General features: G+C 42.7%; 1 protein-coding gene across 7 annotated transcripts in view; it reads right to left on the bottom strand.

The window, feature by feature from the left end:
* Ptpdc1 (protein tyrosine phosphatase domain containing 1) overlaps positions 1-22,190 on the bottom strand; it is a 48,850-nt gene extending 26,660 nt beyond the window's left edge. For 2 of the 7 annotated variants that reach the window (XR_010058821.1, XM_063276153.1), the window contains exons 1-3: positions 21,933-22,072; positions 15,072-15,200; positions 1,317-1,404 (exon numbers count right to left, since the gene is read on the bottom strand). Coding sequence is in view for 5 of the 7 variants with exons in the window: in XM_063276153.1 (XP_063132223.1) it covers positions 1,317-1,404; positions 15,072-15,200 (217 nt within the window). In the remaining 2 variants the exon portion in view is untranslated. Of the gene's footprint in view, positions 1-1,316; positions 1,405-7,838; positions 7,963-15,071; positions 15,201-21,925 lie in introns of those variants that run through there. The other 5 variants (XM_063276158.1, NM_001106104.1, XM_063276157.1 and 2 more) reach the window with 5 other exon arrangements.
* Positions 22,191-22,457: the final 267 nt, after the last annotated feature.

The following is a 22,457-nucleotide window of genomic DNA, read 5'->3' as shown; positions in this document are numbered from 1 at the left end:
TACTTCTCTTGATGTGAGAGGGGCCCTCCTCAAGTGGACAGATTCCAGTAAGAACACAATACACTGAGAGCTGATTGTTCCCAGTAAGCACTGAGGGAACAGTTGTAGCTGGGGCTTCCTCTTTACTTTCTGACCACCTAATCTGAACTGCTAGAAGAAACCCTGCTGGCTCTTATTCAGCAGCACTACAGCGAACCTGCTAGAAAATCCCACAAGAGTACTGCGAAGGAAATGCTTGACGGTCCTCCTGGCTATCACTTGACGGCAACTGGGCCCACATCATGGTTGGGATCTTAAATGTCCTTCACAGGCCCCTCCCCAAAGCTTGGTTATCAGTCTGTGGTGCTGTTGTAAGTAACCTTTTAGGGTGGATTCTAGTAGAAGTTAGTGACTGTGAGCATGCCCTTAACAGAGATACCGGGACTCTGACCCTCCCTCCGTCTTTGCTCCCTGGTCCAGTGAGCAGTTTTCTCTGCCATATATTTCCATTATATTTGGCCTCACACGGGCTCAAGTGAAATGGGCCAGCTGGCCATAGATTGAAACACTTGAAACCATGACCCAAAATAAACATTTTCTCTTTTAAATTAATTAAAAGTTTTATTATATACTACATTTACTTATATTGGGAGGGAGTACAGAATTATGGAGCTCAAAGGACAACTTGCAGGAGTTGATTTCCTATACCAGGTGGGTTCTGGGGTCAAACTCAGGTTCTCGGGCCTGGTGGCATCTCACTGGCTCCTAAACTGGTTTTTACTGGCTATTTTGCCACAGCAATGGAGTGATGCCTAGTACAACCAAGAAGGCCAGAGTGGAATCTTTCATCCATTTCCTAGCTCAGAACTACACAAGGATGAAAGGCGAGAAGCCCAGCAACAGGAGAGTAAGTTACGACAGCTCCTGATACCACAGGAAAACACCCACACAAAACCACTGATAGAGTGGGGCCTGGTAATTCTGAATACACTTTGCAAGTGACTCCTGCATATAACTGAAGGGGAAAGAAATGAATGGCTGCTTCGCAGGCAGGCGTGTGACGACAGGAACAAACGTGTAATCGCGGCCTAAGATGATGAGGCAGGAGATGAACGCGGTTTGCAATACCTCCTTTTCAAAAGGCAAGACATTCTTCAGGGTTTCGTGAAGGAATCTACCGAGCCAGACAATGAGGCCGAAAGCGAAAGCTATAACCGTTCTCTGGACCTGGGCCTCTGAAGGGAAGAACAGAGCTTTTCTTTCAGAGCCTCTCAATGTACTCTTATTAAATGTAAATCTCCCCAAGGCGACAGAAAGCACAGCGAAGAGGTTATTACCATCCATGTATGCAGCATGCCCACTGTCATTCACCAACGTGGAATACGGATTTTCATTCTGCGGCAAGACTCCTGCAGCCATCCTCGTCTGTCGGAAAATTTTAAAAAGATCATTACTTAACTAATCACGTTAGACATCTGCTGCCCAATATGGCAGTCATTAACTATATGGCCCCTTGTCTGTCTCTCCCTTCCCTGCATGGCTGAACTCAGGGTGTCACAGATGCCAAGTAAGTATTCTACTACTGAGCCGCATCCCCAGATACCTAACACTTGAAACACAGCCAGTCTAGGTTCCAATGTACTGTGTGAAAATTCAACACAGAGAAAGGTACACGAAAGGTGGGCATAGTGGCACATTCCTTTATTCCCAGCACAGGGTAGGCAGATCTCTCTCCTTGAGTTCAAGGCTAGTCTGAGTTCCAGGACAGCCAGGGCTATATAGAAAGACCCCATCTTAATAAAGGAAAAGAAAGGGGGGGCGTATAAACTATCTTACTAATAACTTTTATAACCAAGATTGTACTTTGACCTCCACATGTGCCCTATCATGCACACATCTACACACACAGACACACAGAGAGACAGACACACCAAAAAGTCAAAACTAAATGCAGATAATATACAGAAATTCCTGTTTTTATTTACAATTATTATGTTATTAAACTGCTTTCCTTTGTCACGTTTAGACTTAATGCTTTATGTTCTTGAATTTACACTGAAAATTCACATGAAAACGAAAATGCAAAACTGCTCATATCTGATTTATGTGCCCTGTTTTTCTACTCACAATCATATACTTGGGTACATTTTAATTCCTTGGGAAGAAAAAAATACTCTGACAGGAAGAACTTTTTTTTTAATGAAATATTTCCATCACAGCGGCTTCTGAAGCTGTCTCCATTTTCCACATGTTCAGTGTGCTAGCTCCATGTCCCTGGCTGGCAGCACTGTCATGTGTGGCTGGGACCACGCGCAGATTGGTGTCCTCAAAAGGGCCAACCACACAAGAGGCAGGCAGGAGGATCTCAAACTTGAGGCTGTAAAGTGAGGCACTATCTCAAGACAAATACCCCCACTCCAAACAAACCTCCTACTGCCTGCTCTGTCGCATGAACAGCGGGGCTCTGGCAGAGACATCTCCTGTGATACAGGGATGCCCTGCAAGCTACAGCCTCCACAAAAACTAAACAAAGAGTGTAGAAGGATAGAAAGTTTGACTTTAATTACTTGCATAATTACTTGAGTTGCAGTGTCAATTTTCACAAGTTTGAGATGTATAATAAAAGTCAGCTGAGAAAGAGCTGCAAGACCCTCACTATCTGGTAATAGAAAATCAGCTTTGTCTGTATCTGCACCCTCCAGTACATCATGCAGACTCCTCTCTTTCTTTGTGGCTGTCAATCTGCCTTTATCTGGGAATTTGCTTACCTCCGTCTCACCGCTTTGGAAATTTAAGTTTTCCTCTTTGCCCAACTAATTTTAACTTTCCCCCATTTTCCCCTTTTAGAGCCCTTCTCATCTACCTTCCTCAAGAAAATCCTGGTTATATTTCCATCAAGTCCTAACTGTCTACTTTTTATTAAAGGAGCTAATTGGTCTCTTTGGAAATATCCACTGGTATTTTTGTTGGGGTGCAGCCTGGCCTTGACTCGGGTTAGTTTAGACGCACCGCTAATCTTTTCAAGGGTTTGCAGTTATCCAGAGGCCTTCCCACTCTGGCTAAGAGAGCAGGACCAACTTGCAGCCAGCTGACCTCTTCTAGTTTTCTGGCCTCAGATGTTTGAACAGATCAGTACTCAGCACACTCTGCAGTTCAGCAAAGCTCTGAGGGCTTTGTGGGGTGGAGTCTCCCTCATCATCTCTGAGATCTTATCTATGCAAAGCCTTCCTCTGAGTTCACCCCTCTGTGCGTCTCTGGGAAGGCCTGGTCTCCTCCCTAAGCTAAGTCTGGAAACTGCCCCTAGGGAGGCAGCTGGTGCAACCTCAGACTCACCCAGTTTACACTTCTAAGGGACTGAAGCCTGGGCTGCCTACTCTCCAACCATTCTTTTTTTTTTTTTTTTTTTTTTTTGGTTCTTTTTTTTTCCCCCGGAGCTGGGGACCGAACCCAGGGCCTTGCGCTTCCTAGGCAAGTGCTCTACCACTGAGCTAAATCCCCAACCCCTCCAACCATTCTTATAAGGTTGTCTAGAATTTTAGTTAGGGTAAGAAGAAACCTGCCTTATTTATCTGGAGCAGATATTTCTCCACTCACCTCTGAAATTCAAATCTTAGATCTCTGAAACAATGTCTATATGTTACCATTGCATAGAAACGCAGTACAATTATACATAATTCCTGATCCAAATATCATGATTTAAATATATTACAGAGTCAAAGTTCTGCTTAAAACTTATTCAACTGCTAACTGTATGAACAGGTTTGAGCTTTGTTTGATTTTTTGGAAAAACCAGGATTCTGTCTCTACTTTCACAGGTTGTAAGGTTGTTGAGTGTGTGTGCATGTGTAACAGCACTAAAGCCAGGCCAGACACAAAGCAAACACTGGTCATTTTACTTTGCAATACTGTAATACTTTCCATTTCTTCTGGCTTCAGTCACGTCTCTTTGTAAGAGGCCCTTTGCATCACCCGTCTAATTATCCTGCTGGCAGTAACAGCTGAGCTTCCGAGAGGTCCATTCACAACAGGACTTACTCATATGCCTACCTACAGGAGGAGGAGTTTCAATTTTAATCCTGACTCTCACTTTCTGATCGCACATTATGTAACTTCGCTTCCTGACTCAATGACAAGTGTTTTGCTCACTGTATCCTACAGTTCTTTTATCCCTAAAATCCCTGCAAATGACTCAACTGTTCAGAATGAGTCACACTTCACTAATTAGCACCTACCGCTTAAAGCTTGAGTCCAGCAGCGAGCTATTACTCACACATCTAAGAACATTAGGAAGTAATGTTCTACTTCCTAAGGAATCCGTCTCACAGGCTAGGCTGTGAGGTACTACAGAAGCCTCAGCACTCGCCTCTCTTCCGTTTTCTGGATGCACCTGTGTTCTTCATATTTCGTAGAATTTGTGGTGTTGCATCGAGCAAGTGCTCCAACTCTCCCCGTTGCGCCTGGCTCCAGCACTGCATTGTGGGCATCCACCAGGACACTCTGGGCACCTGCACAGATCCCTCATCTCTGCTTCTGATTTTACTCTTCTGATACTACTCTCTGTCATTCTGATGTGTGAGGTTTTGTTCGCTCTTTTTTTTTTTTTTAGTTAATTAACTTATTATATATAAGTACACTGTAGCTGTCTTCAGACACACCAGAAGAGGGCATCAGATCTCATTAGAGATGGTTGTGAGCCACCATGTGGTTGCTGGGATTTGAACTCAGAACCCCTGGAAGAGCAGTCAGTGCTCTTAACCACTGAGCCACCTCTCCAGCCCGGTTTTGTTCACTCTTAAGCACAAGACTGTCAATGTGCTAAGAGTCTAGACAACAATCACAGTTCAGGAATGAGAGTGAATTTATCCATGTAAACATTATGATGCTCAAATGAAAGCATGTTTTATGCTCATTCATAATATGATGATGTGGTGGTGTGAATATGCTTGGCTCAGGAAGTGGCACTATTAGGAGGTGTGGCCTTGTTGGAGGAGGTGTGTCACTGTGGATGTGGGCTTTAAGACCCTCATCCTAGCTGCCTGGAAGCCAGTATTCTCCTGGCTGCCTTCAGATGAAGATGTAGAACTCTCAGCTCCTCCTGCACCAGGCCTGCCTGGATGCTGCCATGCTCCCACCTTGATGATAATGGACTGAACCTCTGAACCTGTAAGCCAGTCCCAATTAAATGCTGTTCTTATAAGAGTTGCCTTGGTTATGGTGTCTGTTCACAGCAGTAAAACCCTAACTAAGACAGATGATAATCAAATGATACTAGCTCACTCCATGTCAGGAACTATTCCAATTCCTTTATATATCTTTATATTCATCTAACCCTAACCCTAACCCTATTACATAAGACAGCACAATAAACATCTTGACCTATGGGGGACATTCTCACTCAAACCACCACAGTCCACTCACTGACCGCCCCCAAGGCTCCTGGCCATATCATAACTCATCATGTATTTAGTCCAACTTGAAAAGTCCCTACAGTCTTTCATAGTCTCAGCAATGCTTAATTCCCCATCCGAAATCTCTTCTGAGATTCAAGGCAACTCTTAACTCTAAGTCCTATGTAGCTGACAATGACCTTGAACTCCTGACCCTCTATCTCCATCTCCCAAGTAATAGGATCTAAAGTATCTGCTATCATACCTAGCATGTCACTCCACTTCCAAAACCCTCCACTTTACCCACCTTAAAACTTAAGTCATCCTCAATTATTATTTCTCAATAGGATCATGATAAAAGGTACTCTAAAATACTATATAATTTACTGATTTATTCTGTTTAGTGTCTGCCTTTCCTCTTCTATTGGGTAAGGTCACAGGAAACACCATTTTCTGAGGATCTGCTTTGCCAACATCTGCATTTCTGGAACCTATCCCAGGCCTAGCACACAGTAGGACTCAGGCTGAGATGACAGCACGAATGGGCATCCAACAATGGGTACCTGCGACCACCACAGCATCATTTAAATCTGAATGTCTGTTCCCACCACACAGTAGGGACGGAAGCTGTGCCTTATTGTCCCAGCACAGTGGCAGTGTGTATGTGTGACAGAACAATGCAAGTAAAAGGGCAGCGTCATACTCTCAGTTTCCTGGACACATTCACATCTCTAATTTCTTGTAAATCTTTCATCTTGACAAATTTGTGTTCTTTCTAAAGCCTCAAGAGGTTGAATCTGTTTTCTTCTCAGCCCCAGTTCATATTTCCTCTCTATATGATGCCTTCCCAAATGCCACCTGCATATCTGACTCACATCTGAGGAAATTCTTAACTATGCAGGCTTGGACACTATTAAAACAGCTTCTGATAGTCCTCAGGGAGAGAGCTGAAGGCCATACAATCTATTTGGCAGTTTCTGTGATCTCACACCTTAACTACACCTTAGGGGAAGTTTGCTATGGGACTGCAAGGTTCCCAAGAGACAAGTCACACATCATGGAAAAACAACATTCCAAGAACCCTCCTATTTCATCATTTAAAGAAACTGCTGCTGAATTAATATTCTTCAGAAAAGACTTCACAACAAACAAATGAGGTAAACTGGCAGCAAAAGCTGACCCTGGTTCACACCCTACCCCTTTCACCACTAAAAGCTGCCTGTAACAAGTCCAGGTCTGAACCAATCTCAAATTAAGGCACAAATACTTTTGTTCTTGAAGACTGAACATAGTCCAGACATCAATTAAACCCTACCTGGGTGTACACACACACACACACACACACACACACACACACACACACACACAGAGGCTTACTTTAAAGCTTACACAACAAAGGATTCTCACTAGCAATTCAGTTGTGGAGAAAGAACAACAAAGTTGGTGGGCTCATCACCAGACTCAAGACTTAAAGCTGCAACAAGGAGTAGAGAGGGGCAAGGAAAAGACATCAATCAATGTAACAAGGCAGACTGGAGCAGAGTCAAAAATACAGTTAACCAACTAAAAATATTAATTTTATAAATACAGAGGTGTGTGTGTGAGAGGGAGAGAGGGTGGGGGAGAAGGAGAGACAGAGAGAGAGAGAGAGAGAGAGAGAGAGGGCGGGAGAGAAGGAGAAAGAGAGAGAGAGAGACAGAGACAGAGACAGAGAGACAGACAGAGAGACAGAGAGAGTTAGTCATGTATCTACAAATTGGTATCCACATGTGAGAATGCTGGATGCCTGTGGAGCCCGAAAGAGATCCTCTAGAGCTAGCGTTTCAGACAGTTGTGAGCCGCCTGATGTAGGTACTGAGACTAAATTAGGGTCTTCTGCAAAAGAAAATCTGTTCTTAACCATCTCTCCAGCACCTCAAGTACTTTTTAAAGTTTCTAATCTCATTATGTGTGTGTGCAATACGTGTACGTGCATGACTTGAGTGTGGAGGGAGGGGGTGAGCTCCATGTGCTCACGTGGGGACCAGAGGGCAGTTTTGTGAGGCTGGCTCTCTCACTTTTATGTGGACTTGGGGGCCAGGTCTCAGTCTGTTGAGCTTTTGTAGCAAGTGCCACTACCCATTGCATCATCTCCAGGGCCCCAAAGCCAGCACATTTTTGACAAAGGTGCACAGATAACAGGCTGGAAAAAATGTTTTATAACAAATGACACTAGACAATTCCATATCCATATGCAACAAACGGAATATCTCAAGGGAACTATGGCATTCCTAAAATATACAGAACTGGGTTGAATTTTAAAATGCAACACCTAGAAATTTAAAGTGGAGCTTAAACATACACAAGTTTCAAAGCTAAACAGCCCAGAGACCTAGGGTAAAATCGAATACTACTGGTCTTAAAAACAAAACAAAAACCATTAACAACAAAATGACTCCCTAATGATATTCTGCTATACTCATAGATTGGTACCTTATTCAGCCATCACCAGAGAAGCTTCCTCCTGCAGCAGACGGGAGCAAATACAGAGGCCGGCAGCCAGACAATGTGCAGAGTGAGAGAGGATCCAGTCCCTCCCCTCAGAGCTCAGGAATCCCTGAGGAAGAGGAGGCAGGTATAAAAGCCAGAGGGGATGGAAGACACCAAAAGAACAAGGCCCTCTGACTAACTGAGCAGGGCTCACATGAACCTGCAGGGACTGCAGCAGCCAGCACAGAGAACGCGGGTCTGCACCAGGTCCTCTGTGTGTACTACAGCCCAGCTCCGTGCTTTTATACGACTCCCGAGTGCCTGAACAACTGGGGTTCTGATTCTCACACCTGCTCTTGGGGCTCTTTTCCTTCTGTTGGTTTGCCTTACCCAATTTATGTGTGATGGGTTTGTTTTATATTGTTATTGTTGTTGTTATTATATCATTACTATTTTGTTATGCCTGGTGTCTCTTAGAAACTTGTTTCTTTCTAATGAGAGACAGCAAGGGAGTGGATCCAGAGGTGAGGGGAGGTGGGAAGAACTGGGAAGACAGAATCATGGGTAACTGTAATCAAGATATATTGTATGAAAAAAGAATATTTTCAATAAACAAAAACATAAATGTTGAAACTTTCATTCTGTCAAAGACATTAAGAGAACTAGAAAGAGGAACAGGACTGGGAGAACATATGTGCAAATTACATAGTGATAAAGGTCAAGCATCCAAGTCAGACAATGTACACAAACAAGTTCATTGAAAATGCTATTGTCTTTGTTGTAAAAAGTAAACGTGATAATTAGAATATTTTTAAGTAAAAACACTTGAGCAAGTAGAAGTAGAGACTGGGTGTAATGTCTACAATGCCAGCACTCAGAGGCAGAGGCAGGGAGATTGCAAGTTCAACACAGCAAGAACTTGTCTTCAACAACAACAACAACAACAACAACAACAACAACAACAACAATAACAAACCTGCCAGGGCTGGAGAGATGGCTCAGCGGTTAAGAGCTCTGACTGCTCTTCCACCAGAGGCCGTGAGTTCAAATCCCAGCAACCACATGGTGACTCACAACCATCTGTAATGAGATCTGATGCCCTCTTCTGGTGTGTCTGAAGACAGCGACAGTGTACTCATTTACATAAAATAAATGATTCTTTTTTTAAAAAATGGCAAGACAAAACTTTTTTTAAAATTATTGCATGTAATAGATATAATACCTGTAGAATACAAATCAGTTACATTTCTAATCAGACTTACACACAATGGCCTGGGAATGTGACTGTAAACAAGGTAAAGGTAAAATTAAGTTGCATTATAGTGATTTTTCACATAACTGTGTGAAAAAATTACAAAACAAGAGAAAACGTCATTTATATTGCTAGAAGGAGAACAGTAACATAGTGTGAGGGACTTAGGTTCAGAACAAAGACAGAATATATTACACTGCATCCCATTTACATATCATTGCATTGTTTGAACTTTAATCAAATAAAATCTTGATTTAAGAGAAGAGGAATAAACAAAGAACAAAGTAAAATCAAATATGTGTGAGAGTATGACAAAATGAAATGCAGTAGTTTGTATGCTAATGTAAAGAAGAAATGGTCCAACACCTGAACAAACACATCAAGAACACTTAACAAGCATTTGGAGTACACTCAATGTAGGGAAAGTGACGAATAAGCCATAGCATATACCACCAATCAGGAGGTAGCATGGTTAAAAGGAAAAAGGCCATAATGCAGGCCACTAACCACGAGTTAGCATGGTTAGAAGGGACATAAGTAAGAGCCCGGGCTGGCAGCATGGCTTGGCAGACAGAATCCCGTGCTGCATAAGCCTGACAATCACAGCCGACACGGTGCAAGGAGAATGGAGTCCCCAAAGACGTCCTCCGCCTCTGCATACATGCCATGGTAGGCACATGTGCACACACATACATGATATAAAAGCAAGGTCAAAGGGCACAAACAGGCCCAACAGTAGTCTATCAAGTCCTGGCAGAGACGGAGAGTAATGGGAACACTCCTTCACTGCAGCTGAAGTATGTGCGGATAGAGTTCAGCAGTTGCTCATAAAGCAACAGTGTGGCACGAAATGGAAAATCCTGTTCCCCTCTCAGGTCCGCCACTCAAACACCTGCCGTGAGTCTTCTCAGCAGCATTATTTATGATGGCATGAAGCCAGATGGAGCTGTGACATCACACTGAACTAGGAATGCTGTTCTGTGACTGAAATGTAAGAGCTGTTCATCTGAGGAACATGGGAAAATCCTAAAAGGAAACTGACTCTGTTCTCCACATGTGTTCTGGGACTGTGCTAAGTGAAAAGCTCTGGTTTGAGAAGGCTATATATCACATGAATCCATTCAGAGACTTTCTGGAAAAGACAAAAACTACACAGAAAACTAGCCAGATTGTGCAAGGGTTTTCAGAAGGGTAGAGGGCTGACCAGGTACAGCACAGATTATTTTCAGAACCAAAAACCTATCTTATCCATTAGTGTTATGATGAATACCCATAATCTAGTTGCCAAGGCCCATAGATTTTCACAACATAAAGAATGCCTACCAATGTATTTTTAAATTCAAGACTTTAAAAAAATTAACCAAGAAAGGGATGGCTTACATCAAAGTTCCTGGACAAAGGCTAAGGAATTTAATGCATTATAAAGGGAGAACAGAAGCTCGCTGAGGGAATGGTGAGAAAGAAGTACACGTAACTGGAAATGAATGGGAACTGGGACAGAAAAGGAACTATCCACATGTACTAGGTTCTACTTCTACAAGGCCAAGCTAGCAGTCCTAACTGTCTCACGCATACTGCGACAGAGAATACAAGTGACAAGGGGGCAAATGTCGAGTGACACAGGGCATGGACTAGGAAGTCAAGGTGAATAAGGAGGAAGTGAACCACGGCTGCAGCAGTCTGTGGGAAACTCCTGTGAAGCCTAACAGAGTGCTCTCCCTCATCTGCAAGGACACGTTTCCAGGCCTGTCAGTGAATGCCTGAAACCACGAACAGTAATGACTACAGGTGTCCTCCACTCTTATTAATACATGCACACTTACCTTAGAATAATTTATAAAATAGGCAAAGATTAACAATAACTAATAAAATAGGACAATTGTAACAGTATACTGCTAATAGTTATGTAACCGTCTCAAAATACCTTATTACATTCTAGCTGCTTTGTTAGACAATACAATGCCTGCATGATTAGATGAAGTGAGATGAGATGAAGGACACAGGCCCTGTGATGCAGCCGTTAGCCTGCTGCACAAAGCACACGTGTCTTGCTATATAATTGAACAGGAGCCCTGTGAGGGCCTGTGAGTAAGTGGCTAATGAGTAGGTGGCATTCACAGCGTGGATCCACTGGACAAAGGATGACTCATGGCCAGGGCAGGAGAGAGTTGAGTGCAAGCCTGTGCCATGTTGCTCAGAATGGCACATAATGTAAAATTTACATTTTTTTTATTTCTGGAATTTTCCACTTTATATTTTCAAACCATGGTTAACTAGATAACCAAAGCCATGAAAAGCAAAACCACAAATAAGAGATAAAGAGATAACCACAGTAGAGGCATATATTTGTGTGTGTGTGCGTGCGCGCACGCGCGCGCGTGTGTGTGTGTGTGTGTGTGTGTGTGTGTACCAACTCTAGCCACAGATAGTCAGTTACCTGAAAGCAATGAAACCCTAGCTGTGATGAGCATATCAGAGCAGATCTGGTTTCTAATACCATTCTCCAGCAAAGGGACACAGGAACCCTTGTTGAACTGACTCTTTTTAGGGCTAGAACAGGGAATATTCAAGATAAGCCTAGGTCATCTTGTAGTGCTACAAAGTGGGTAAGAACTCAAAACTCTTGCTGACAAGAATGTCAAGGGAATGGGAGCCAAATGAAAGCACGCTTGATGGCAAAGCTGGAGCAAGCGAGCAGAGAGAGCAGAACGAGCAGAGCAGAGTGAGCAGAGCAGAGAGCAGAGCAGAGCAGAGAGCAGAGAGCAGAGCAGAGCAGAGAGCAGAGAGCAGAGCAGAGAGCAGAGAGCAGAGCAGAGCAGAGAGCAGAGAGCAGAGCAGAGCAGAGCAGAGAGCAGAGAGCAGAGCAGAGAGCAGAGAGCAGAGCAGAGCAGAGAGCAGAACAGAGAGCAGAGCAGAGCAGAGCAGAGAGCAGAGCAGAGCAGAGCGCAGAGCGCAGAGAGCAGAGAGCAGAGCAGAGAGCAGAGCAGAGAGCAGAACAGAGAGCAGAGCAGAGCAGAGCAGAGCAGAGCAGAGCAGAGAGCAGAGCAGAGCAGAGCAGAGAGCAGAGCAGAGCAGAGCAGAGCAGAGAGCAGAGCAGAGAGCAGAGAGCAGAGCAGAGGGCAGAGCAGAGAGCAGAGAGCAGAGCAGAGAGCAGAGGACAGAGCAGAGAGCAGAGAGCAGAGCAGAGAGCAGAGAGCAGAGCAGAGCTGCCAGCACTGGCCAGCAGCAACATTCCCTCATGTGCACAGCAGTCATTTGAGTTACATTTTATCAACTTTTGATAATATAAAATTATGTCATTGTGCTGGTATAGTTTTCCTTGACAGGCACCACAAAAACCAAGTGCAGGGTAGTGGTGTGCAAGGATGAATAAAGCAGTTTTTGTCCAAAGGCTAGTCTATAGTAGGATGCGTTGGGCTCTAAGAGCTCTTCGTCACATGTCAAAAAACACAGACTTTACTTTTAGGTGCTATGTCATTTTTTAATCTATGAGTGTGCAGATACACATGTACCTGAATATGTGAGTGGAGATCAGAAGAGAAACTCAGGTATAGTTCCTTGCCTTTCACCTTGTCTGACGCAGTCTTTTGTTTACTGCTAGCTATGCTAGATTAGCCCATCTGTGAGCTACCATGATCTCTTGTCTCCAGCCCCCATCCTGCTGTAGGAGCACCGAGATTACTACGTCCTAACCACCTCATCCACCTTACCTGGGATCCTCATGTTTGCACAGCAAGCCTTACCCACAAAGTCATCTCCTCAACCCCTCATCTTAATTTATACAATAAAAGAGTGTTATTCTATAATTTGAGATCACTTAGACAAGTTAATTTTCTAAAAAATAAACATTCAAAAGTCTAAATTTTAATATAGAAAAAAGTTCACCTTGATTTCTGTGTTCATGTATTTGAGGAGTTAATTTGTCAAGAAGTCTACACTGATCTAAGTAACTCGGAAAACAAATGGGAGGGATAGGCTAGAAGCACAACCATTCTGCCATGCGTTTATATCAATTTAAATCATTATGGGCATTCACCCTTCAAACACTCCACAGATCATCAGTAGCATTCTGCTTTCCATGTTTTGAACCCTGTCGTCATAGAGAAGGATAGAGATGAGAATACTTTCCCCAAGCGTATCAGAACAAGCACAACTCATCCCAGAGAGAGAAACCCTCCCCTGTGGTTGGTCCCTATCATCTTTGTTTACAAAGCTTCTGCTCAAAGGAAAGCAAATGCTGAGCTGAAGTTGGCTGTTCCGTATAGTCGTTGATCACACAATCAGGCAGATAAGACGGTGGCACAAATTACAAATTAGGAACACAGTGTTTCACGACCAAAACTAGCTCAGCTACTGGGTAGACACAGCAGCTGATTAATAGTGTTCAACAGGACACAGAGAAGTAAGCTGGTTCAAGGATGCCGCTGCCTCCAAGAGCCAGGAAAATGAGAAATCAGCATGTAGAAATCTCATGTAGGAGGAGTTGGGCAAGATACATGTTGGCATTCACTATGGCATAGTACTTCAGTAATACACTAAAAATCAAGGTATAATGCTACAAAAATACCTAGAATTCAAAGGAAGTCAAATATAAAAATCTATACATGGAAGGTAAACATAACTGGGCAGAGGACAGGGCCCTGCTGGGTGGCAGCTGGTCACAGTCCTCACTTGTCCTCTGCCTGTCTTTTGCCCAGTGAGACCACATCCATGCTTTGTCTGTACCTCTGTCTTGTCCGATGTTCTTCCTTCCCCTCCATGCTAGCCTTAGCTGTGGGACTAGCCCTCTCCTTTGGATACCAAGGTTTCCGACTAAGGGCCTGGAGCTGAGCAGTGGCCAGTCTGCAGGAACCATGAACTCCGGTGAGAGGCCTGCACTCTGACCACAGCAGGGGCGGGCCAGGCAGGAAACGCCATCTGGGACCCCATAGCTAGGAAATGCCAGGCAGGGTCGTTTTTCTTGATTTACTGTAGCTGCAGGGCTTGTGCCACCTCCTCAGTCACAGTTCTCAGCCTGAGGCTGGACCCACACATGCCAACGGCAGTATGGAGACGACCTGTGTCCAGTCAGGCAAGCTCCACGTACCTTTACTCTCCAGATGGCTGCTGCCTGCTTAGACATCTTAGACAAAGTTCAAAGATAACGGGGCAGCCGTTAGGATTGGGTTTTTTACCTGGGCTTTTGTGTTTCTTAAGTCACAACTTTGATACAAGTTAATGTTTGAAAAAGCAAATTCGCCTTTTAAATTTAGGTTAATAATTCACACAGACGGAAGCAACAACTTGCAGCTTGTGACCAAGTCGGTTGATTACTGTGGAAATGGGGCAGTCAGATGCTACTCTATGCTCAACAATTATGCTCACCAAACAACCCTGAATACACACACAAAAGAAACAAAGAAAGAAAGGAAAATAAAAAGAAAGAGGCGTTCCCCACTTATGTTTTTACATTGTATGCAACATGATTTCTTTATGGCTTATTTTTTTATTAAAATGATCGAACTAGTTTTTGAAAGCTAGTTTAGTCGCCTTTCTTCAAAACCTCACAATGGCCTAGATATCTGTCAATATCCGAAACATCACCCATCTTTACAATAGGCTAAAACTACTTAGTGGCTGGGAGGGAGTACAGCTCATTGATACAGTACTTGACTAATAGGCGCCAGGTCCTGAGTTTGGTTTCTAGCATGGAGAAGAGGCTGGCACACTTAGCACACACATATCCAAGGCAGATAGTGAGGGTGGTAGATTAAAACCCACATGAGCTCAGTGCTTTACACTGTGTTCTTGTACTAGGCCCAGTAGACCAGGCCCATCTCAAAGGATCACCTGTGCTAGATATGAGGTTGTCAAACAAAATTCACAAGGAACCAGTCTTCCAAACAGAAGAAGATTAATAGAAGCCAATCAGAAGGAATTCAGTTTACCTGAAATGGAATGATTCACAAAATCCCATTCTAAACCTGCAAATTACCCACAGTTACCTCCAATGACCGATCTGGCTTTGCTCCTTGCTTTTCTCCTTTCTCTGCCCCATCACTAGTGTGAGCTATAGAAGCACCTTTAAATAGGATGCTTCCAGATTCAAGAATTTCTAGCAGAGCCAAGTACATCTGGAAAAAATTAGAAGGAAAGTACAGTGTTGATTATGTCTCTGATTAAATCTCCCTTCAGGGGTGCCGACAACAGAACCCCGCTGTCTCGGGACTAGGAAAGTGGAAATGGGGCAGGAATTAATGAAAGAAAAAGAGAAGAGTCTTTTACTCCTCGGTCAGCAGTTTAGGCTTTTGAATTTGCCCTGTACAGTAATTTAGTAACAGGAGTCTTCTAGTCCCAACTCCAGGGACAAAACAGCTGTCTAAACAGAACTGGGGTCATGTGAGCAAAGAGCAGATTTATTTGCCACAGATCATCATATTAAAAAACATGTCACAAAATATAATGCACAGGCTGGCAACATGGCCCAGTGGTATAAAACTGGTTGTCCCTTCAGCCTATTGACTTAAGTTCCACCCCTGGATCCCACTGTGGAAGGAAAGAAACAACTCCTCAAGGTAGTTCTCAAACCTAACACATGTACCATGACATGTATGTACACACACACACACACACAAACACACAATATAGAGCATACTTCCACTCTACATATAACACACAGATAGAAGACTAGAAGAATACGCAACAAAAATTAAGAATGGATTATAGATTTCCATGCTCTTTTCTGATTACTAGTTATTTTCTAAATCTAATTATATATTTTATCTTTGAAAAAACATTTTATTTCTAAAATATGATTGTATTATACTTCATATTTCGTGGGAAGCAGTTATTGAGAACAAATAAAAGAAAAGCAGAGCCATGAAACACATTTTATAAAACATGCAATTAATCCCTAAAACAGAAGACTCAAAGCAATAGGGAACGTATAAAATCTCTAGAACCAAGTATTAAAAACAAATAATAAGAACTATCAAAGTCTGACGTGACAAAGCTGTGAATCTAACTGCAAAATGTTTCCATAAGTAGGTGAGATCAGAGTCCTTCTTAAACACATAGGAATTTGCTATAGAGTCCTGTAGTAGGTACATTCAAACCATTATACCTGGTACATAGTAAGTATTCAACATTTTTTGATGGAAGAAACGCTCTGAATTCACATTTAGGGCAGGCGAGTTGGTTAAAGGGGATAAAGTCCTTACCACAAAATGGAACAGGTGTGTATAGAGCAATCTTACTTGAACTATAATTAATAGAAATAACTAGGACATTTAAAAAAATGACATCTTTCCTTCCTGAGGTTATTTGTGGGCTTTCACCTATGGTGGCCAGCTACCTTTGCTATATAAAAATTACAGCATTCAAACAGGAAGTCTGGTCTAGAGACACATACTTATCCACACTCAGAGAGAACTATCCAAAATAAATGAAGTATTTTGTATCAACCAGATCCAGGCTATGTAGATCTGCCATTCAAAAAGCCGTTAACTAAATACCTACCCTTTTTTTTTCTTTTTTCTTTTTTTCAGAGCTGGGGACCGAACCCAGGGCCTTGCACTTGCTAGGCAAGCGCTTTACCACTGAGCTAAATCCCCAACCCCCATATCTACCCCCTTTTTTAAAGATACCATTTAACCTCAGTCATAACAGTTGTCATCAAGAAAAACAAAAAACAATGAATGTAGATGAATGTAGATGTAGGGAAAGGAACCCTTCCAAGGTTCTATTCTTGATGGAAATATAAGCCACCCATCATGGAAACCGGTATGAGCTAGCTATAGCAACTATTTCCGGGTATACCAAGGTCTGTATACCACAGAAAATACCTGCATATCCATGTTTACTACTGGACACAATGGAAATATAAGCCACCCATCATGGAAACCGGTATGAGCTAGCTATAGCAACTATTTCCGGGTATATCAAGATTTGTTTACCACAGAAAATACCTGCATATCCATGTTTACTACTGGACACAACAGCCCAGCTACTGAACCAATCTTGGTGCCACCAGTAAAGAAATGAGAGAAGAAACTGTGATGTTTGAGGGAAGCAGAACTGGAGATTACCATCCTAAATGAAACAAGCCAACTCCATAAAGAGTCACTTACGTTCTCTCATATAGAGAATCTTGGAGTGAGGATTGGAAAGGCCATGAAAATAAAGGATCTATTAGAGATGTGGAAGGGAAAAGTGGATAAGAAAGGTAATAGACAGGGTGACTATGATCAAAGTGTATCATTCATACATATATATACAAACATATGAATATATATATGAAATGTCATAATAAAACCCATTGTAGCATATAATGTACATTAATGGGAAAAAACACAAGAAAAAAATTTAAATTGTAGTGACCTAAGAGCTCAACTGTTAGGTCTAAAGCACGTTAAAGAATAATCTAAATAAACACATACTTGTAGTCTACTGACACTTAACAAGGGCACCAAGAATACACAGAGCAAAAGAGATAGTCTTTTCACTTAAGGTTTGGGGAAAAAACTGAACACCCAGATACAAGAAAAGAGAAGAAAAAGTAAAAAAGAAAGAAAGGAAAAAAATTACACCACTTACAAAAAATTAACTCAAAGCTGGGCATGGTGGCACATTCCTTTAATGCCAGCACTCGGGAGGCAGAGGCAGGGGGATTTCTGTGAGTTCAGGGCCAGCCTGGACTACATAATGAGTTCCAAGACAGCCAGAGGTTTAGAGAGAGACACTATCTCAGAACCAAGCAAACAAACAAACAAAAAAACAAAAACAAGACAAAACAAAAAATCCTCAAATGGAAGATATAAAATTATGTCCTAGAATTGTGTGGTTAGAATTGTAATTCCTAGACTTACACTATGACGGCTATCAGTGTGTCAAAGAAAGTGCAGGTAAGAAGAGGATACTTGTGAACCCTCAGCACACACATGCATTGCTCTAAGCATTCCAGAGAAAAGTGTGGCAGTTCCTCAAAACACAAACAAACAAGCACACCAGGTCTAAGTATTTATACAAAGGTCTGGAATCAGTTTGTCAAAGAATTATGTGTACTCCATGCTTACTCTACACTATTCAGTGTGAGCAAATGCACACACACACACACACACACACACACACACACACAAATTATATATGCACATGCACATATAAACATATGTAAATGCACAAGAGAAAATTGCTGTTCCGACTTTAAGGAAATCCTTAGTTACAACACAGTGGATGGAGTTGGAAAACACAACGTTGAAATGGAAATGGGCCAAAGAGAAAATACAACAGAAGAGAGCAGAACTGTAGTCAGAGAGGTTGTGAGGAGGACTGAGGAGTGGAGAGATGACTGTCAGAAGGAATGCTAGAAAACTTCAAACAGGAGGAAGAGGGGGATTTCCCTCAATTGTACAGCATTACGAATACACTTAATACTATTGTACGTTTCCAAATTGCCAAATTTCAGATGTTCTTACCATAACAAACGAAGCAGTAGATGCTAATTTATTTCACACCACAGTCACAAATCATAACACAATTTCATACAGCAACATATAAAATTAGAAATTGTCAATTGACAATAATTTATAAAACAAAACCTCAAAGAAATGGAGATAATAGCAAGTTGGTCCAGCACTTCCCCAGTGTGTGCAAGGTCCTGGGTTCCATACCCAGCACCGAGGAGAATGCACAAATAACAACATCAACCAAACAACATACCTGTGATTCAGTGTTTAAAAAATGATATCCAAGGAAAAGGGGCGTGTGTGTGTGTGTGTGTGTGTGTGTGTGTGTGTATGTGTGTGTGCATGTGTGTGAATGTGTATGTGTGTGTATGTATGTGTGTGTATGTGTATGTATGTATGTGTGTGTATGTGTATGTATGGGTGTGTGTGTATGTGTATGTATGCGTGTGTGTGTATGTATATGTATGTGTGTATGTGTGTGTGTATGGATGTGTGTGTATGTGTGTGTATGTGTGTATGTGTGTATGTGTGTGTATGTGTGTATGTGTGTGTGTATGTGTGTGTGTGTGTGTGTGTGATAGAAGTGAAGCTGAAGAAATGAATTGGCATTTCATGAAAGAATTTTAAAATTATGTCTCGAGGTTGGGGATTTAGCTCAGCGGAAGAGCGCTTGCCTAGCGAGCGCAAGGCCCTGGGTTCGGTCCCCAGCTCCAAAAAAAAGAAAAAAGAAAAAAAAATTATGTCTCTTCTAAAATATCTTAGACCTGAGAAATCCTTAACTCTTACTTATTTTCCTTCAATCCTCTATTCTCTGACATACAATGTATTTTTACTGAGACCTACGTGTTTAAGACTTTCATAACATATTACTTGACCATGTTAGTGTTGTGGATGCTGGTTAGATTTATCACAATCTATAAATGCATTGCTTTATTTAGTGTTTTCTTAATATACTAATAAGACCAGGCATCTTGAAGAACCTCTTCATATCAGCAATACCAAAGGCCTGAAACATAAGTGTTCATAAATGTTTACAGAGACACTAAAGAGATGATTTTGGTCATGGGAAACAAAACACAAAGATCTAGATGATCATTTCATCTTTAGTTTTCTCAGAACCTTTTAAAGGTGACTATTTTTAAAGGAATTTTTGGTATCCCACATACAGTAAATCCTCCATAAATGCCTCTTTTTGTAAATAAAAAATCTTAACTATTACAGAGGGATTAGAATTATTAATATGTCTGAGAGAGTGAAAGAAATAATGTTAACAAAAAGATAATTTAGCACTCTACTGGGGCTGTAATGTGCTGTTTTATATGAATGCTACAATTCTGAAGACACTGTTCCCATCCACAGATGAAGTAAAAATGAGAGAGAAAAGTCACTGCTCCAAAGTCATAACTAGAACATGTCACAGCCGGGACTAGAGCACCAATCTTTCCTAGAATCCAAACCCATTTTCTTTCATCTCATGTTGCCTCTACAGGAAACTGGAAAATGAAATACTAACTTTATCAGTAATATAATCAATTCATCACGTTATCTAGTTAATACCCACAAAAAGTCAGCTTATTTTTCTACATAAACACACATATTTTGATTGAAGTTGAAGTGATATGAGAAATGACAGAAATATTCACTAACAAAGATGATTCTTAGGAAAGATTTCAATGGACGAATTTTCATTTTCCCTCCTCCCCTAGCCTTACTTCTGGGGGTGGAAAACCCTTTGGGCTGGGGGCATGTTTGGGTTTGAAAAAAGGGTTGAAATGTGCTTTTAAGAAAACAGTGATTTGAAATTTATCCTCATAACAAGTTTTAGGTTTTTCTCCCCCAGAGTTAGAATTCTGAAGTTCAAGATCACCTGTAAGAATGTTCTAAATTTACATGACATCAAGAGCATTGCTAATAATGATACAGCAAAATAAAGACTACAGACATCATTTTGCTAGACTGATGATACTACGGGTCAATTGTGGTTCTTACTTTTCTACATAGGGTTTAACAGTGATTTACATTGACTTTTTTTTTTTAAAGAGCATGTATTCAGTAGTGCTTAAGGAAGATCATATAAAATGCGAGAGCTGTTCAGTAGTGCTCGCTCAAAACCCTTGGATTCCACCAACAAAGGATTTTCTTCTGATGAAAACCATCCTCCCTTAAAGGGAAACGGAAGTAGTGCTAGAGATGGGGAAACTGAGTCTCCAGGACACAATACTATGAAAACACTGGGGTCGGGTTAGGAATTAGTTATTGTTAAGATGGACCTATGGACTACAAAATGGGAATCATCCGTGAGGCTTTAGGCAAATTTCAGGCTGGTCCCAGTTTTTCTCCAAGATCTGGGTATCCACACTTTTTAAAAAGCCACAGGTGGAATTCCTGGGTCCAGGGAAGTTTTGCTACAACTGAACAGGAAATCCAGAAACCACATGGGTGGTTTGGGGGGGGGGCGCATACATTCGTGTTTACAACCTATTTCTTTCTGTTAATAGCTCTGATTGTGGGCAAATCACCCAAGCCTTCCATTCAGTCAGAGGGAAAAACAAAAACAAAACAACAACAAAAACCTGGAATGACACTTTGTTGTTAAAATCAAATAGGATGATGCTGTGAGCAGGGCGGGGGTTGGGGGGGGGTGATGTGGAAGTGGATGTGTACTTGTTCACATATCTTAATAGTGCCCGCCATGATAACAGCTTCTGGGGTCCTTTCAGTTCGCAGTCAATGAATGATAGTTTGTGTTCAGTTTTTAGCAGACAACTCTTGCTGGAATACTTGATCAGCTATTTCCCTAAGCACTATTTCTCAAGCCCCCACCCCGCCCCGCCCCTTCTCCCTCTCCTCCCTGGGCCTTTGTTTACTATATTTTCTTTTCCATTAAAATTTAATACCACAGGTACGGTGTATCTGTGCTGTGATCCTCTGAAAGGCCACAAACCCTGTATTATATAAGAGCACACACACACACACATACACACACAAGAGCAGGGACATCATCATCAATGTTGAGAATGCATGTCAGAGAAAAAAAAAGTGACTTGGTCAAGGTCAAGTGACTCATATACTAGCAGAATTAGGTCTGAATTAGGGATCACAAAGTGGTAGTGTGATACCAGCTTGTGACTGTCTCGTCTGGTTTATTTGTAATGAAAAGCTAATTGCCAATATTTCTAATCAAGAGATTTCAAACTAAAACACCCAAGTAAACATCCAACTGATCACGAGAAATCGGTGTCGCAGCACTTGAGCAAGACAGAGGGGTGCCAGATGGCCCTGGTCCCCCGCCCCGCCTCTAGGGATGCGCCTCCAAAAAACGCCTCCCTGGATAACCCGCCACCTAAGGACAACCGTCTGGGGACCGCTCGGCGGGCGCCTAATTGGCTGCGGACTCCGAACCTCTTGGCGCGCCTCGCTCTCCGGCTTGTGAGCCCTGGAGCCCGCAGATCGGTCTTGGGACTTCTAGGGCCGGGAGGCGCGGGCGGAGAGGACTGGCGAGTCCAAGGCGCTGCTCGGATTCCTCGGCGCCGGCCTGCCCGCAGGCCTGCTATTGCCCACCGGCTACGGGGCCCGGCCTCCCCGCCGCGCCTCTAAGCAGGGGGACTCCCCGGCGGGCGCGCCACACAACGTCTCCCTCTGGCGCGCGCACCGGCCACTCCACAGCCCGGCCGCCGAGGACGCCGCGTCGCCGCCGCAGCCTGGCGCGCTCCCGACCCGCCAGCCAATAGCCAGAGTCGCTCGGTGCACGTGATACGCGTCAGCCAATGGAGAGTCGAGGAGGTCCGTGACGCAATGGACAGCTCCTAGGGTTTTCGAACCCGCGGGCGAGGCTAAAAGGCTGATCAGGGCTGTGTGGTCGAGCGCTGAGCCTACGGCGTGTGCGTAGAAAGCGCGAGGACCCTCAGGGCGGTGAGAGAGCGCGGC

Source organism: Rattus norvegicus, chromosome 17, assembly GCF_036323735.1.
Source record: "Rattus norvegicus strain BN/NHsdMcwi chromosome 17, GRCr8, whole genome shotgun sequence".
NCBI lineage: Eukaryota > Metazoa > Chordata > Mammalia > Rodentia > Muridae > Rattus > Rattus norvegicus.
The sequence above is the reverse complement of the archived record's forward strand: the minus strand, read 5'-3'. Positions and strand labels throughout refer to the sequence as shown.